Genomic DNA, 16,685 nt, shown 5'->3' with positions numbered 1-16,685 from the left:
TCTAGCAGCTGCTCTCTAATTCCTTCATTTCCTGCACCAAGATTTCATTGAACTTTTGGTAGTTGTCGAGGTAAAGGTGATGGCCACTGTCTTCAATTTCCACCACATCACTTCGAATCTCGCCATGATAACTATTGATAATGTCGGAACACAATTTACCACCCTGTTTATCCATCCAATCTTCTTTACCGTACCACCAGGACAATTTGCAGTTTAATTTATGAATGCCTCTCTCAATCAATGGGTGTCTTGCATCGGCACCTGGTGCCAACAAATAGTTCAACATATACTCACCCGAACCCGGGCCCTGGAATATTCCATATGCATACTTGTGAAGCAAAGTAGCCTCTACTTGAGGGAGCTTAGCAAACCTCCTATGGGACCAACCACTCACTACTTTGGAACCAAGGGGACCAGCTTTTCTAACCAAGGTAAAAGGCGAAATATTTTGTTCCCACAATTTAGCAAAATATTTAGGCACTGCAACCGCTTTGCGATGCTTTAAAACAGCACCAGGCGATACCATAAGTAACTTGTCACAGAAATTTGGATCTCTTTTGATCCCATAAGATCCTAAGATGTATGCACCCATGGAGTGTGCCATTACCAAGGTTTTGCCAGAGGTACTCGAACGGTTCAAATTCCTCTTGTCAAGCCAAGTTTCATACGAGTCATGAAACCATTTATCTACGTGGTCCAAGTCTTCCTTCGCAAGTTTGAACGGGGGCCTAGATGAGCACCCATATCCAAATAAGTCAATCGCATGAATGCACCAATTATCCAAGGTGGAGATGGCATCGAAGTTTTTCAAAAAGAATCCTAGACCACCTCCATATCCGTGCACCATTATCAAGTGATTCATCGATGCAGAGTCCGCTTCAGATTTACCTGGAGGGTAGATGACGAACTCATTGATGTAATTGCCTTGGTCGTCAATCACAGTCTGAAGGACATCACTGGTTCGACCCAAGGCGTCTGCCTCGGGATAAAACGGCAACACCGAGAGCAAATCATGCTGAAACTTCAAAGGGTTATTGCGGTAACTATAGTCCTCAAGGGATTCCTTGATGGACAAAGGAAAGTTGTTGGAAAAGAGCTTGTTCAAGGGAACAGACGTGGGGTGGGTGGATCTTTTGTAATGGTTCTTGTCGCCTTTTTGTTTCTTTTTGATCAACGAACCATATTGATTTAACAAATGGTTGAGGTTGTTGTAGTTGAAGCCTGAGTTGAAGCTTGAACTGGGCATAAAAGCCGGGGCCGAGGACGAAAGTAGTCTGATTGGTGTACGTGTCATGGTGAAGCCAAACAGTATCGAATGGCCCTGCTGCAAGCACGCTAGAGGTTAGCCATCAATAGGGTCAAAAGTACGATGGTTGTCAGACATTTGTAGACGTCATTCGGACTGTGTGCAGGGCAGAAGTCCATGTGACCTTGTGCACGTGATTGTCGGGTCCATTTGACAGGAGGCAGGGCTTGGCTTCCTAGCAGGCTTAGCGAGCCTTTTAGCCCATGGACGTGGTCTGATATCCGAATCCGTCCTTGGAAGCGTAATTTAGGTTTAGCACGGATAGATAGATTATTTCACAGGCGGCTTACCTGCTAAACTCCTAAAAACTACCTGCTAATTAATAAATCCTACAGTAATCACCAATGCCGAATAGCCAACCCGTGCAGTAAAAGCCACTGCTAATTAACAAAGTATCCTCCACATTCTTACAGTGAAAGCACTGCTGAATTACAAACTCCCACATGAAACCTCTGCTACTTACCAAGCTCGTAGAGTAATCCGCCAATGCTAATAACAGACTCCTGCAGAAAATTCACCTCTCAATAACAACTCCTACAGTAATCCACCTGAATGGCAAACTCTCCTTAAGACTCGGATAGATGAAACCCCCACAGTAATCTATCTGAATAACAAACTCCACGATAATGCACCTGTTAATTAACATATTCCTAACGTATATGCTAATTACAAACCCGCACAGTAGTCGACCTAATTAACAAACCAATCCTAGAGTAGAATCACTCCCGATTCACACTGAAAAGAACACTCTGATGTACTGCTCGAAGCATGGAAGTCCTGATTACAATGCACCCCAATTTATCCCACAGCTCCTCATCCCGAGAAATTCATAGGAAAGTAGGAATCCGTTCGTACAGGGTGACACAAACCCCGAACAATAGCAATTTCCGCTGGTGCCAGCTCTTGTCCAATCCTCGTACTTGAAACTTGACATCAGAGGAGCGCACGTGATGCTGCCAGTACGAGTGCACGGCCCCACGCCATATGCGCATAAGGGTCTGACACAGTGTCTGTGCGGCACGGTGTCTGGAGACAGTGGCTACCGGAACAAGCCGCGGTTTCAGGACGGGAATGACCCAGCAAACCCCGGAGGGTCTCCATTGCAGACCATGTCTATTCTACCGATGCAAGCACCCTCCAGCACAGTGCACTGGTCCACCTCAGGTGGACCATTGAATGGTATTATTGGGCAGCTATTTTGTGCCAAGGGGAGCAATATTCTTGGCCGACACTTTTCGTTGCTTTTAGGGGATTTTGTCTGAAGGAAAAATATTTTTATCAGATAAATCAAATCAGATGAAAAACGAGTTTGGCCGTGATTGGCCAAATGCAAAAGGCTATTGGGCCAGGGAGTGGATATGAGCGAGGGCCGTCAATTACGGAGTTAGCACTGGCCAGTTGGGTTGATGAGGCCCAATTAACACAACAATGGTGGGACGAGGTGCTCGGTTCTTTTTATTTTTCCTGGCCCAACGCGGCACAAGAACAAAACATCCCATCCACCCGGATTGTGGTGTCTGTAATTGTACCAGCAATTTCATTGTAGAGTCGAGTCGGGCCAGCCGTGTGGCAGATGGCGGATGGCAGGTGGCATGGCTTCGGATCTCCCCCTGTCTAGGCAGAGCCATACCAGTTAAGCCTCGTCGTGGTTTGTGCCATGCAGCGAACCAGTTTGGCCCGCCAAATTCACGCCTCGTTGCCCGAGTCGGCTTATCAGATCAATCAATTGGAATTAATCTCGGCACACCCGACATTTTTCGCGCCAACTGTCTTTCGCAGTATATAAATTCGCTCATCCCTGAGCACTTTTTCTTCCTTTTTCGAACTACTTACCATAAGAGATGAGGCTATTATCGTTGTTGTTCTTTGCCTTCCTTGTTAGGTTCATCCATGGTGAAACCCACACTTGGTACTTCGAAACCGGATGGGTTGACGCCAACCCAGATGGGGTGTTCGAGAAGAAAATGATTGGTTTCAATGGCAGTTGGCCATTGCCCACCTTGAGAGTCAAGAAGGGCGACAGAATCAACTTGTACTTAATCAACGGCTTTAATGACAGAAACACCACCTTGCACTTCCACGGCATGTTCCAGAACGGCACTGGCCAGATGGATGGCCCTGAAATGGTTACCCAATGTCCAATTCCTCCTGGCGAGACTTACTTGTACAACTTCACTGTTGCTGACCAGGTCGGTACTTTCTGGTACCACTCGCACACCTCAGGCCAGTATGGTGATGGTATGAGAGGTGCGTTCATCATTGAGGACGATGACTTCCCATATGACTACGACGAAGAGGTGGTGTTGACTCTTAGTGAGCACTACCACAAGAACTCCGACGAATTGACCCCAGCTTTCTTGAGCAGATACAACCCTACTGGTGCGGAGCCAATCCCACAGAACATCTTGTTCAACGAAACCAGAAACAACACCTGGAAGGTCGAGCCCAACAAGACGTATCTCTTGAGAATCGTCAACGTTGGTAGATTCGTCAGTCAGTTCTTGTGGATGGAAGACCACGAGTTCGAAGTGGTCGAAATCGACGGTATCTACGTCGAGAAGAACACTACCGACATGATCTACATCACCACTGCCCAAAGATACACTGCCTTGGTCAGAACCAAGAGTGACACCTCCAAGAACTACGCGTTCATGGCTGCCATCGACGAAACCATGTTGGATGTCATTCCTGGAGACTTGCAGCTCAACGGTACCAACTATATTGTTTACGACGACAACAATGATAAGCCTGAAGCAGTTACTGTCGACTCGTGGGAAGACATCTTGGACGACTTCTACTTGAAGCCTCTTTCCAACACCACTCTTTTCGATGAGCCTGACTTGACTGTCACTGTGGACATTGCCATGGACAACTTGGGTAACGGTGTCAACTATGCTTTCTTCAACAACATCACCTACACTAGACCAGTCGTTCCTACTTTGTTGACTGCCTTGTCTGCTGGTGAATTTGCTACCAACGAATTGGTTTACGGTACCAACACCCACAGTATCGTCTTGCAAGGTGGTGATGTCATTGATCTTGTCTTGAACAACCACGATCCCGGAACCCATCCTTTCCACTTGCACGGTCATACTTTCCAAGTCATTGAAAGAGGTCCTGCATTCCCAGACGACGAGCCAACTGACTGGAACGCTACTGACCATGCTGAATACCCTGAGTACCCTATGGAAAGAGACACTGTCTACGTCAGACCAAGTTCCTACGCCGTTCTCAGATTCAAGGCTGACAACCCAGGTGTTTGGTTCTTCCATTGTCACATTGAATGGCATTTGGACCAAGGTTTGGCTCTTATGTTCATTGAAGACCCAATGGGTATTCAAAACAACCCTGAACAACAATTGACCGAATCCCACAAGAACGCTTGTAACAAGGCTGGTGTTCCATTAGAAGGTAACGCTGTTGCCAACACCAACAACTACCTCGACTTGAAGGGAGAAAACGTCCAACACAAGCCATTACCAACTGGTTTCACCGCCAGAGGTATTGTTGCTTTGGTCTTCTCCTGTATTGCTGCTTTCTTGGGTATGGCCGCCATTGCCTTCTATGGTTTGGCTGACATCCCAGATGTTGAAGCTAGAGTTACCAGAGATTTGAATGTTGAATATGAGGATGATATCGCTGATGATGAAATCATCACTGAAGATCAACCTTTGAGAGGATCTCAGGAAAGTTCTAGAAGCAACAGAAGCAACAGAAGTGGTAAGGTTAGAATCTAATTTAGATCCTAACTAATGCCAAACCATATCCAATAACCATCAGTTTTGATTTTTTTAAACAGGTCATGAAAAATGTGTGTGTGTAGGTACAATATCCTGAATTTATTGTACTACTTGAATTTAACCTCGTTTATTTGAAAAGAAACTGGTAACCCAGAACTAATCCATACTATCTATTTGGTTCTTATTTGTGTTGATGACCCTAATGACTCGGCTAAAACTATGAGAGACTTGGAATTTAATAATGTGGATCTCCCCTAATTCGCAGAACCCATGTCTTCTCATACACTTATAGATACTCCATTCTTTCCCCCTTTATTTTTCTTCTTCAATTGTGTATAAGACTTAATAATAATTTTACCCTTAATTTCTTGAGTAGGAGGACTACAGCCTTTCCTTAATTTAGAGTTTAATAAGCTGTCAAAACAACCAAGACAATTAACGTTATGAGTACTGTCAGACACATTCATAACCATCCGAATATTTCAGACAAAACTTGCTCGGTGAGAGAACAATTGATTCTACAATTGCCTGATTGATTCAAATAATCCACTGGGGTATTTCCATCAAGGATTCTCTAACAGTAGGCAGTTTATCGTAGAGCAGAGTATTGTCTACCCTTTGTGTGACCAATAGAATCAAGTGACGCCGGAATGTTTACCTGAAACTATTGTCTTTCGCCACAGTTTCAGCCTCGTTAACTGAGATTACAGGAGGAACAAAATTCTTAATGACATTTATGTCCGAGCATCTACAAGCTGACGTTTTTTCAAGCAAATCAAATAGCTGGACAACTGTGTGATTGAGAGGAGGGGGAAGGGAGAGTGTCGTAGTCTTTGAACTTGAAGACTCAAAGAATTTAGCCTGCTTGATTATCTTGTGAGAATAAACCGGGAGACTAGGAACCGTAGGAGCTTGCAATAATTTGAGCCGAGGACGCCTCGTAATGGAAATCGTACATAAGCTATATTCTTCCGTTTAGTAATCGAAAAATAAGAAGCTGTTTTAATATTCTTGAATTGGATTCAAGAAGGCAAGAAATCAAAGACTATTGAGGGTACTATTAAAGACAGCTTTCGAATACAAACTTTATTTGAAACATAACAAAATAAAAGCTGTAAACGGTACATAAGTGCTTCAAAAATTATGGACGCTTTGTTTCCTCTGATAACCTATAGCTGAAATTCATAAGCAAATATTAATCTTCAAATACAGAGTTTGGTAGTAAGGATGACTCTATAAAAAATGAGACGACTGATAACGGCCTAGCGGCTAGTACGATGTACTAATTTAGAAGTTTATGCAAGAATCAAAAAATTAGGCATTATTCTGTGTGCCGAGGGGAATCTTTCGAAATCAATATGAATCTAAAAAATGCTTGTAAAGTTTCGGGGACAGTACCGGTCCAGCATCTAACAAGTTATGCCCCACATGGGTCGAATCTCCTACGTGCTTAATCTTTTACCACGCTCCTCGCCCAAATTCCTCGAAATATGCTCTGCCATTTGAGAAGTCTCAAACACTTTTTGCCTGTAGAAGATTCACAAGCCAGCTAAAATTGTAACAGCGCGTTGGCACAGTCTAGCGCGACAAACATTACTATAGTTAGCGAGAATCTTGTCAGATATTTGTGAGAGTACCAAAAATTCCAGTACGAGTCGCAGCGAGCGACTACCTAGCTCTGACAAATACCCACCAATACTACTAACAATTCTCCTGAGAGAGCCTTACTAACCACCTTTACACAGAAATAAATAGTTTCTTACCCATTTAACCTCCATTTTCCTGCTTTGGATTCCCCCTATACCCCCAAACTCAGTTCACTATTCCCGCACGGTGCGGCGCACTGCTGGTGCTAGCCCACCCAGCCCCACCGCACCGCACCTGATATCAACCAACAGTCCAACAGTACTATCCACATCCCACCGTCATGTTTGAGGCCGTCTACATAGCAGACATCAACAATAACTTGGTGTTCGAGTACCTCATAAATCTCAGCTCGCCCAAGTTCAAGTCGTTGACCCCAATTCTTTCCCAGGCCGCCCAGAACCATGACCAGTTACCGTTGATCGAAATCAACCCTGAGTACTTCATCGTGTTTGAGAAGACCAAGAACCTTCTCATCTACGTGCTATGCTCCAATGAGTCCCACTCCAACCCTCTCATGCCGCTTATCTTCATCCAACGGCTCTTAGAGGTCATGAGTGACTACTTTGGCACACCACTAGCGCTTACCAAAATCGACGCAAACAACGACACATTAACTTTGTTGATCAACGAAATGTTGGATGACGGCACTCCCAACACCACTGACTTCAACAAGCTCCGTGAATTGATTCCTTCCAAGAGTTTTTTGTCCCAATTGTTGAGCACCAGCAACGAGCTTGCATCCAGTGCTGCTGCCCACGTCACCAAGAGCCATATGCCCAACCATTCGGGGTCTGGGGCCAAATTGGAGCCCCTCAACACCATCCCATGGCGACGCTCCAACGTCAAGTACACCAACAATGAAATGTACGTGGACATCATCGAGACGGTTAACGTGATCTTAAAGCCAGCCAAACTCGCCAAAAAAACCCAGCTTTACTCCTCCAACAACCACTTCGACTCTGCATTCTACTCGTCATTAAAGGCCTCATCCCAGATGGTGCCTATCTCTGGCCACATACTGGGACAGATCAACTTTATATCTCATCTCACTGGTGTTCCGTTGTTGCAGTTGTTGCTTTCGATAAATGGCTTGGATCTACAGCTTCCCAGCTTCCACAAGTGCATCGAGGTAGAGAGGTGGTTGAGCAGTCCTGGAACCCTTTCCTTCATACCCGCAGATGGCAAGTCTGTGTTGATGAACTACGAAATTGATCTCGATTCTGCCCACCGCGCAAACGACTTGTTAGGGTTGATCAGCGTTGATTACAGGAGTGGTTTGGGTGTATCCAAGAACGAGTTTGAGGTCAAGTTGATTATCGATAACGTCAAGGCCGTATCCAAAATCGAAGACATGAAGGTGGAGATATTCTGCGAAGAAGAGGGGCTGGGTGAGGTTACCAATGTCAAGTCCAACAGAATTACCCACGGCGATTTCACCTACAAAGGCAAGGGCCATTGCGAGTGGAATTTGAGGACGGTGAACACCGGAATACTGCCATTGTTACAAGGTACCATCATCACCTCCAACATGGAGCCAGAAGACAGCAGAGAGTCCACTCCTAATTTGATAGCAGTTACAACTGTAAAACCCATCAGGCCCGAATACGTGAAGTTAACTTTCAACTACAAGGGTTCTGTGCCTAGCGGCTTGAAAGTGGACAGCTTAAAGGTTGTCAGTGCCAAGGGCATGGGCGACACTGTCAAGCCGTACAAGGGGGTCAAGTACATTACTCGAAGCGGAGATTTTGTGATTAGATCTTAACCACGGGGTATAGACGGATGTAGCACCATGAAATTAATACTCTCATGGCCACTTGTTTATAGAACTAGAAGAAGAGTCCAAGAGAAAAGTCCAATTTTGTAATGGAGTTTGTTTTCATACCTGTGTCGGTTTACAGTACGGCTCTGCTACTTTTCCTATTTCAATTACAAATAATATTAAAAGTAAATTGAATATTGAATTAAACAAGTAGTTGACACCCTGATGGATACATCTAAAATGTACATTCATTCTTTAATTGATCATCTACCTTGATAAATGAATAATCTGACCAATTCGGAACTACAACATGATCGAAATCGATACCAAGATTGGATCTCAAACAAATATCTCCATCAATGACACCAATGGGTGTTTCAACAATAAACCACTCGAAACCATGAAGAAGATCATGAACCTCAAAAAAAATAACGAAGCCCACTCAATATGTCCAGAAGATGATTTTCTTTGCCTCAATTTTGCAAAGAATTCCACTCGACGCTCTTCCAGACGATTTGTTTCAACAGATTAATTGAAAAATTGAATGTGCTATTCGTATCGCTCGAAGATCAGAACAAAGTGGATTGAACCGAGTTCTCTCAAAGCTTTTTAGTGCATTCTTACTGTAGTAGAGTTACCAACGAATTGGTGACGGTATCACGAAATCATCTAGCCATGTGCCAGTTCCATGTCTTAAGCCTCCATAAATCCACCAACATTTTACACTCGACCCAGCACAAGCCAATGGTCTTCTACACGCCACTCGGCTGTTATCGTCATTATGTATTGGTCATACTCACCGGTGTCGCCTCTCCCCTAGATGTTAATACTGTAATATCTTCATCTATTGAGTCTTCTTACTCTTTTTCAACTTCTCCTTTTGGGCGTTCTTGATCAAAACATTGCCGATGAAGGATCCGACACCCAAGCCACCGATCAACAACAACAAAATGGGCAACTTGATGGCGTAGTCTCTTGGAAGGAAGAACGAGTTCAACACGTTACTTTCGTCAATGAATGGTAAAACAAACACCCACGCGGTGTAGTAGGCGAACACAGCAGTAGCTACGGCAAGCATCGCAAGACCGATCAATTTATCAAGGGCCTGGGGTTAGTAGGAGCGGGACAAGCCATTGGAGGATACGTACCATTTTTGATGGATGTTATGGTGTTGTGGAGACGTGTTAAAAGTGAGCTTGTAGGTCACGTGTAGGAGCCGGGAATATCGCGCGTGATTAAGTTCACGAGATCATTAAGCACATGATCTGAATCACATGACCTGCATCACATGCCTCCTATTTCACACCTGGCGTCTCCATCCTACTCCCCATGTTTTCCAAAATCAAGAACAGAAAGGCCCCCCTTTCGCTCAACTCGGTCACTAACGCCATCAAGACCCATGGAAGCCAGGACCTCTCGCCAAATGACTTCCAATCCAAAAATCTCGACCTTTCCGTCATCACCCAGTTGGGACTCCCCAAGAACCTGATCCTTGCAACCGCCTATGACCCCGTCCAGTCGCTTCTAGCCATCTCCACCACCAGCAACGAGATCAGAGTGTATGGGCTGCAGAACGTGGAGGTGGTGTTTGAGTTTAAGTCGTCGTCTCCCATCACTCACCTTGCTTTTGTCAAGGGCGTCTATTTGGTGGGAATCTCGTCTAGCTCTGGCAATGTCACTGTACTTTCACTTCACTCCAAGCAGATTCTTCAAACATATCTGGCGTCCTCAGCTATCACTGCCATTGCATCGGATCCGTCGTTGGACTGGTTGGTGTTGGGATTGGCCAATGGTTCGTTGCATTTCTTTGATGTGGACAGGTTAGCACTGGCTCCATTCAGAGTGGACAATTTGCAGAAGAAGGTATTGCCCAAGCAGAAGTTGTCGCCTGTGGTGTCTATCGAATGGCATCCAAGAGATATTGGCAGCTTGTTGGTGACATACTCACATTGCTCGGTGTTGTACTCCATTTCCGGAGGTGATATCACCAACTCCTTCATCTACCAGGTCCCAAAAGGGTCCAGGGGCTACGAGTACTCTCAGTATGTGGCTAATGGCGGTAAGAAGAAGCTTTTCGGCTCTTCGAGCCCAGTTTTGAGTGAGGTCATTGGTGCCCAATTCCACCCAAATGGGCTCCATGTCCTTACTGTTCATCAAGACTCTACATTGGTGTTCTGGGATACCAGTGATGCTACACTTATAGAGGCCAGAAACCTCTTTGATCTCCACTTGCAATTGCCAGGGCCCCCCATAGACCCTCCATTGTTCCAAATATCCAGTGTTAGGTGGGTTTGCGCTGCCAATCCAGAACGCACGCAGTTGGTCATAAGTGGTTCATCGTCTGTAGACGGTTCTGGTAACACTCTTCACGTCATCGACTTTGACCATACCTTGAAATACTCCATGACATCCCATGCAAAACAGGCAGAATTCTACTCCCAGCCTCAAAATGGCCAAAAAATTATTCCAATCACTCTTAACGAAGGCAATGACAATCCAGAGGTGCCTGAGTTCATTGATCTGATTTTACCATTGTCTGTAGGCCCAAATCCTTATTTTGGTGGAAACCATGACCCCAAATACTTGCTCCTCAAGAGTAACTACAGATCGATTTACTTCATCAAGTACGGTTCAAGCGACTTGCCACCAGGTGTCATTCCTACTGCGACTGGTGGTGCCATCAGTAACGATTTAGGTAATCTTATTTTGCCTATGTCCATTGGTTTTGTCCATCCACCCATTCTGTTCTCCAGTCTCAACTCAATCCGGAGGATTGACTGGTTCAGTATTATTACTTCAAGAGCATCCACTGGTGCAAGCTCTGTGAACCAATCCTTGCTCAAAGGTGGTTTTGCCATTGCTCACGTTGGGGATGTCAAGTCCATTGGTGCCAATGATGGTGAGAGAGACATTCTTATTACTGGGCACGAAAATGGTCTTGTGAGATTACAAGACGTTTCAAGAGGTGAAAATGCTAATATGGAAAATATTGTCCAAATCAGTTTGAAAGAGACCTTATTCGACGATGGTAAAAAGCAATCCACTAGAATCGAAGCTGTCTCCTGTTCCTTCGAAAGCAGAGAAATGATCGTGGGATTAGGAAATGGTGATGTTGTCATCTGTAAATATGGTAAGAGAAGAGCACCTGGCCAGGGTCAATCGGGAAATAGCGACTACAGAGACTGTCCATTGCAACATTCAAATGGCAATGCCAAGATCCTTAGTCTCAATGACCGAATTCAGGGAACATTCTCTCAATCTGCAACATTTTTACCAGTTAGCCTTGTTCAAGTTGAAGCTGAAGAAGAAATCTCGTGCTTGAAAATGAGTAACGTGGGATTTGGTGCAATTGCCTACAAATCTGGAAGGTTAGTGGTGTGTGATATCACCAGAGGACCTGCAATCATCCTTAACCTTGACTCCATTTCGAAACACCTCCCGTCCGTGAGTGGACAATGTTACGCCACCACGATGGAATTTTCCATTATGGAATTCGGCCAAGAGGGTTTCTCGTCGATCCTTTTATTTGTTGGAACCAATTGTGGAGGTAATTTGATTATTTTCAAGATTTTGCCTCAGAGCAATGGTGGATTCGAGGTTGTTTTCGCTGACAAAACCCTTGGTTTGAACTACCGCCTGACTTCTGAAGATCCTACTGCCTCTAAGTTGGATGATCTTATTCCAATTTCAGCAAAGGATGGCAGATCTGCTGTGGCGACCCTCGAAACATTCCACAAGCTTGGCCAAGGTATCTTGATTCCAGGCTACTTGATAACCAGCTCTAAGAGAGATTTGAGAGTGTTGAAATTGCCTAAAACTAAATTGTCCCATAAGGTAATCGAAGACGGATGTGTAAGATCTGGGATTGTTGAGTTGGCACTGGGTAAGATCCTTCTTGCCAGCATTGTTAAGACTGGATTTATCAAATTTTGCTCGGTTCCAGCACTCAACGATGTTGCCGAAATCAAGTTTTCTAAGGATCTCTATGTTAAATTGAAGAGTGCACTCGAATCAGAGGTTGCTGAGGGCTCGAAGATATTGCCAAGCGGTAATTTCTTCATTAAAACTAGTTTCACTGAATCCATTCACTTGAGAGCTTGTCAGAAGGAGAGTAGACTTCGGTCATCAAAGGGTCCACTTACCGACCAATTGTTTAATGAGAATGCTATAATACCTCAGCGTCCAACAGCTGGAGCATTGCTGTGGGCCAAGGGACAAACTAAATATACTAGTGTGGAGGATTTGGCATTTTTGATTGGAGGTCCAAACAGAAAGCCTGCTAAGCATGAAGAAAGCAGATTGGCACACAACATCAGCCCCGAGGCTAATCCTCAAGGGGGGTATGCTGAGCTGGGTGGTCAAAACGAACGGGGTTACAAGGAGCCTCAGCGTAAAAATGGACCCCAAGGATACGGCATAGGAAATGCCGGGTTCATGAGATCTTTACAAACTGGTATTGACTCGGTTGAAGAGAGTTTCCATGGCTATGCCAGTAATGTCAGCGAAGCGATGAACGAAGGGCTTGATTCGGGAAAGAAGTCGTTCTATGGAGCGGCCATTAAGAGCAAGTTAGGAATTTAGGTAGAATTAGATGAATTTAAGTCACGAACAAGGCATCTATAACGGGATAATTATTTCTTGGACAAGTCGAACATCTTGTATTCAAGACAGTTTAAAAAAGCTTTGAAACCATTCATAACCGCAAACACAGAAATTCTATGTCATAGAATATCAGTGGGCAGTTTCGTCTTTTATTTGGTGGTTTGGGGTGTATAAAGGCATAGATTTGAAAAACATATACGTATCAAAGTGAGAAGATGGTTGCGCTAACAAGGCTGAATTCAGTAAAAAAATTCTGAACCTTTAAAACTCGATGTATTCAATAAATTCCTAACACTATACTCCATTACCTCGTAGACCTTCTCTACCCCGGAAATAACGATTGCAAAAATGCAGACAAGGCTAACCGATTGAAGTCACGTGACTATAGGTCACGAGAAGACATCGTAAACACGATCCGGCCCAATGTTTACATTCCCCAGAGTCCCTTCCTGCCAGCCCCATGGACAAAGAAAACATACCTACGTCCCCCACCAGGGACCAGCCGCTAAAGCCCATTTCACCTAACAAGCCAGGCAGGCTTAACTTCCTCCAGAATGACAATATTGACGAGCATTTTTCCCAGCTCCACAATGCCCAACACTTGATCCAACAACAATTGTACAACCTCGAAGTCCAGACAAAGCAAACGTCGCTTGATGTGGGTCAGATCAGTGATCGGCTGAAGAATAATAACCAGCATCTCAACAAGTTGCTTCAAAACATCGCCAATTACTCGGAGGAGGTGATCACGGAAGGTAATGCTACCAAGCAGGATATCACCAATATCTTGGAGAAACTCGCCGAGTTCAGCGACGAATTGAAGAAGTGCTCAAGACTGTTGGATAATGTCTCACGTGAAAGCTCCGAATCCGTCAAGCAGAGTCTTCAGGAAGTGTTGCAAGGTGTGAAGTCCTCCAACAATAATGAGGTCTCGCAGCAAGTTCAACAACTACACAGTATGGTCAGCGAACTCAAGAGTAAAGAGCTTGTGCAGGTCAGTGATGAGATCAATCAAATCAAAAAATCAGTGACTTCCAACGAAGATATCACCGATATCAAGAAGGTTCTCACCAGGGTGCTTCAAAAGGACGAATCGCTAGTCCTCGCAAAGCTCAATGAAATCGAGCAACATCTTCCAGAAAGAGACTTGGTCAGACAGATAGTGGATCCGGTCATAGCAGAATTGAAGGCGGTTTCCCTCGATTCGAAGTCTCTTAGGTTGCTAGAGGATATTCTATCGATTTTGAGTAACACAAGAAAGTCGGACCAGGACTCCAAACAATTCCAGACCGATTCCAGCGAACTGTTGGCCCTGATAAAGCAAAGTAATGCTGAATTGGCCACCAAGTTGGCGGAACAAACATCACTAATTGAACAGTTGACAGCTAATATCAAATTACAGCAATCGACTGCCGAATTACAATCTAAATATGATGCTTTGCAAGGAAAGTATGAAGAAATGACCCGTGCCTACACTTCCAGATTTTCTGAGTTCAAGATTCTCCAAGAGCACTTCAAGGAATTGGCCTCTAATACCAACAGAATCAGCGTCACTGATGGAGGGGCCAAGGTGGGACGGTTGAACAAAGTCCGTCAATTACATGCATCGAAAATGGAGGAGATCGGACGGACTGGTGGTTGGAGAGGAGAAGACAAAAGAATTGTCAGTACACCTGTGCACAGAGTGAACGAGGATGAAATGAATAATTCTGATGAAGAATACTGATTGGTCCTGTTTAGATTATAGCGAGGCTGCAATCGGTAAGCTATATTCGGGTGTACACCCAACTACACATAATGAAAGCTCAGGGATTTTCGTGCTTCAACAATAAAAGGTGCTAAATACTGAAACCAACCCTCTATCCTACCCATCAATACGGGGATATTTACATGATCAGAACTATATACATGACGAGTGGACCAGATGCATGAGCTATTCATTAGTGGGATTGGCTGGTAATGCGGTCCTTTCCATCCATATATACCCTCAAAACTTCGGGAATATGGATGCAGTCGGCCTCTGCATCATAGTTTTGTTCGATTAAGGCTATAATCACCCGGGGAACTGCCATACAGGTACCATTCAAGGTCTGTACGTGTTTGATCTTCTCGCCATCGTGGTAACGAATCCCCAATCTTCTCAGCTGGTACTCGCCACAGTTGGAGCTACTCGTCAATTCTCCCCAGTTTCCTCGTCCGGGCATCCAGGCCTCACAATCGTATTTTTTCATGGCAGGAGCCCCCAAATCGGTGGTAGGCATGTTGATCATTTTGGCTTTCAATCCAAGCTCGTGGATGATTTCCACCTGGAGATCCTTGATCTGTTCGAGCTCTTGGGCTGCTTGTTCTGCGGTTCCAGTGAAGTGGAAGAGCTCCACCTTAGTGAACTCATGTACCCGGTACAAGCCTTTGGTATCCTTGCCCCTGGCACCTGCCTCGGCACGGTAGGAACGCGACACTGCCACGTACTTCTTGGGGAACTTGGTGTCTTCAAAGATAGTAGAGGAGTGGAAAGCTCCGAGAGGAATCTCAGCAGTTCCTGTCAATGAAGTATCTTCCCCTTCCAACTTGTAGACCTGCTTTTCGCCGTTGTGATCGTTGGGCTTGAAGCCACAAGCGTCCACTACTTCGGACCGCACGATCGATGGTGGGATCATCATAGTGTAGCCGTTTTTACGTGCCTTGCTGAGAGAATACTGGACCAATGCCTGCTCTAAAAGAGCACCATCGCCAATGAGATAGTACCACGATGACCCTGAGATCCGCGACGCCTGGTTAAAGTCCATGATGCCGAATCTTTCGCCTATTGTCTTGTGGTCGTGGGCAGTTGTAGGAAAGGTTTCGTGGGCAGAACAGTTGATATGCTCCACTACCAGGCCCTCCTGGGCATCCTCTGGAACGCTGGAATCCAATAAGTTGGGCAAGCTATCAGCACGAGCGTAAATCTGCTCGGTAAGCTCCTTGTGCTGGGACTCGAGTGGCTTGAGCTCACTCTTTATGGCTTGGAGTCGGGTCTTGATGGCATCCTTGTCTTCAGCAGCCTTGATGAGTGACCCGAGCTTGGACCTCTCGTGGCGGAGCCCGTTAACCTGTGCTTCGAGAGCAAGCTGGTGACGTCTCTGGGAAATCACGAACTCCAAGTTCTGATGGATGGCAGGAGAAGACTGTCTTCTGGCAATGGAATCACGGTACTGGTCCTGGTTGGAGATGATGGAGTTGATGTCTAGCTGGGCACGCATCAACACGGCCGAGTTCTTCGAGGAACTGGCATAGCGGCGCCATATACGTGTGGAAAGTGTCATGGTGGGTTTTGCTATGGCGGTGGTTCGAGTTGAATATTGAATCAGGTGATGCTAGTCATGTGATATGGAGTGTACATAACTTCCAAGCCTGGCCGGACTGGAAGCCAAATGACCAGCATAACAACGTCTGGTTATTGAGCAGGTCTTGGGTATTGATTACAGAGTAATTTGGACGTCTCTCGGAGTATTGGTTTTCATATTAGGGTATTTGTGGGATACTGTCTTATTTTCCGATTGATATTTACAGCTGTGTGAGTATTAAATTGTTTATTCTAGTCGAGGCAGCGAATGGCCACTCTGTGTAGAATAGGGGAAGTATTGATTAAAAA

General features: G+C 45.1%; 9 protein-coding genes across 9 annotated transcripts; 6 read left to right on the top strand and 3 right to left on the bottom strand.

Moving 5' to 3' along the window:
- Window position 1: 1 nt before the first annotated feature.
- CANTADRAFT_51950 (carboxylic ester hydrolase) lies at window positions 2-1,246 on the bottom strand (the record flags this gene model as incomplete). The annotated part of the gene is made up of 1 exon (XM_020210016.1): window positions 2-1,246. One exon carries the CDS (start codon window positions 1,244-1,246, stop codon window positions 2-4), a length of 1,245 nt encoding a protein of 414 aa, XP_020064026.1.
- Window positions 1,247-2,570: 1,324 nt separating this feature from the next.
- CANTADRAFT_239028 (uncharacterized protein) lies at window positions 2,571-3,254 on the top strand. Its single transcript, XM_020207017.1, has one exon. It carries the CDS (start codon window positions 2,735-2,737, stop codon window positions 3,149-3,151), a length of 417 nt encoding a protein of 138 aa, XP_020064025.1. The 5' UTR covers window positions 2,571-2,734; the 3' UTR covers window positions 3,152-3,254.
- CANTADRAFT_90018 (multicopper oxidase) lies at window positions 3,148-5,043 on the top strand (the record flags this gene model as incomplete). Its single annotated transcript, XM_020211643.1, has 1 exon — window positions 3,148-5,043. The coding sequence occupies one exon, from the start codon at window positions 3,148-3,150 to the stop codon at window positions 5,041-5,043; it is 1,896 nt and encodes a 631-aa protein (XP_020064024.1).
- Window positions 5,044-6,973: 1,930 nt separating this feature from the next.
- CANTADRAFT_52337 (uncharacterized protein) lies at window positions 6,974-8,455 on the top strand (the record flags this gene model as incomplete). The annotated part of the gene is made up of 1 exon (XM_020210069.1): window positions 6,974-8,455. One exon carries the CDS (start codon window positions 6,974-6,976, stop codon window positions 8,453-8,455), a length of 1,482 nt encoding a protein of 493 aa, XP_020064023.1.
- A 200-nt stretch (window positions 8,456-8,655) lies between these two features.
- CANTADRAFT_26024 (uncharacterized protein) lies at window positions 8,656-9,482 on the top strand. The gene has a single exon (XM_020207623.1). The coding sequence runs from the start codon at window positions 8,763-8,765 to the stop codon at window positions 8,982-8,984; it is 222 nt and encodes a 73-aa protein (XP_020064022.1). The 5' UTR covers window positions 8,656-8,762; the 3' UTR covers window positions 8,985-9,482.
- DPM2 (Dpm2p) lies at window positions 9,141-9,632 on the bottom strand. The gene is made up of 2 exons (XM_020206995.1): window positions 9,601-9,632; window positions 9,141-9,557 (listed from the first exon to the last, which is right to left on the bottom strand). Exons 1-2 carry the CDS (start codon window positions 9,601-9,603, stop codon window positions 9,297-9,299), a joined length of 264 nt encoding a protein of 87 aa, XP_020064021.1. The 5' UTR covers window positions 9,604-9,632; the 3' UTR covers window positions 9,141-9,296.
- A 149-nt stretch (window positions 9,633-9,781) lies between these two features.
- Window positions 9,782-13,344, top strand: SRO77 (putative Rab GTPase-binding protein; the record flags this gene model as incomplete). Its single annotated transcript, XM_020210916.1, has 1 exon — window positions 9,782-13,344. The coding sequence occupies one exon, from the start codon at window positions 9,782-9,784 to the stop codon at window positions 13,031-13,033; it is 3,252 nt and encodes a 1,083-aa protein (XP_020064020.1). The 3' UTR covers window positions 13,034-13,344.
- A 170-nt stretch (window positions 13,345-13,514) lies between these two features.
- CANTADRAFT_6102 (uncharacterized protein) lies at window positions 13,515-14,780 on the top strand (the record flags this gene model as incomplete). The annotated part of the gene is made up of 1 exon (XM_020210821.1): window positions 13,515-14,780. The coding sequence occupies one exon, from the start codon at window positions 13,515-13,517 to the stop codon at window positions 14,778-14,780; it is 1,266 nt and encodes a 421-aa protein (XP_020064019.1).
- A 214-nt stretch (window positions 14,781-14,994) lies between these two features.
- On the bottom strand, window positions 14,995-16,356 carry CANTADRAFT_52279 (putative serine--tRNA ligase; the record flags this gene model as incomplete). The annotated part of the gene is made up of 1 exon (XM_020210058.1): window positions 14,995-16,356. The coding sequence occupies one exon, from the start codon at window positions 16,354-16,356 to the stop codon at window positions 14,995-14,997; it is 1,362 nt and encodes a 453-aa protein (XP_020064018.1).
- Between the last annotated feature and the right edge of the window lie 329 nt (window positions 16,357-16,685).

Source organism: Suhomyces tanzawaensis (genome assembly GCF_001661415.1).
Source record: "Suhomyces tanzawaensis NRRL Y-17324 unplaced genomic scaffold CANTAscaffold_4, whole genome shotgun sequence".
Lineage (NCBI taxonomy): Eukaryota > Fungi > Ascomycota > Pichiomycetes > Serinales > Debaryomycetaceae > Suhomyces > Suhomyces tanzawaensis.
The sequence above is the reverse complement of the archived record's forward strand: the minus strand, read 5'-3'. Positions and strand labels throughout refer to the sequence as shown.

Bases quoted from the DNA above. Each gene is read 5' to 3' on its own strand.
- CANTADRAFT_239028 (XM_020207017.1), top strand. From the start codon at position 2,735: ATGGTGGGACGAGGTGCTCGGTTCTTTTTATTTTTCCTGGCCCAACGC.
- CANTADRAFT_26024 (XM_020207623.1), top strand. From the start codon at position 8,763: ATGATCGAAATCGATACCAAGATTGGATCTCAAACAAATATCTCCATC.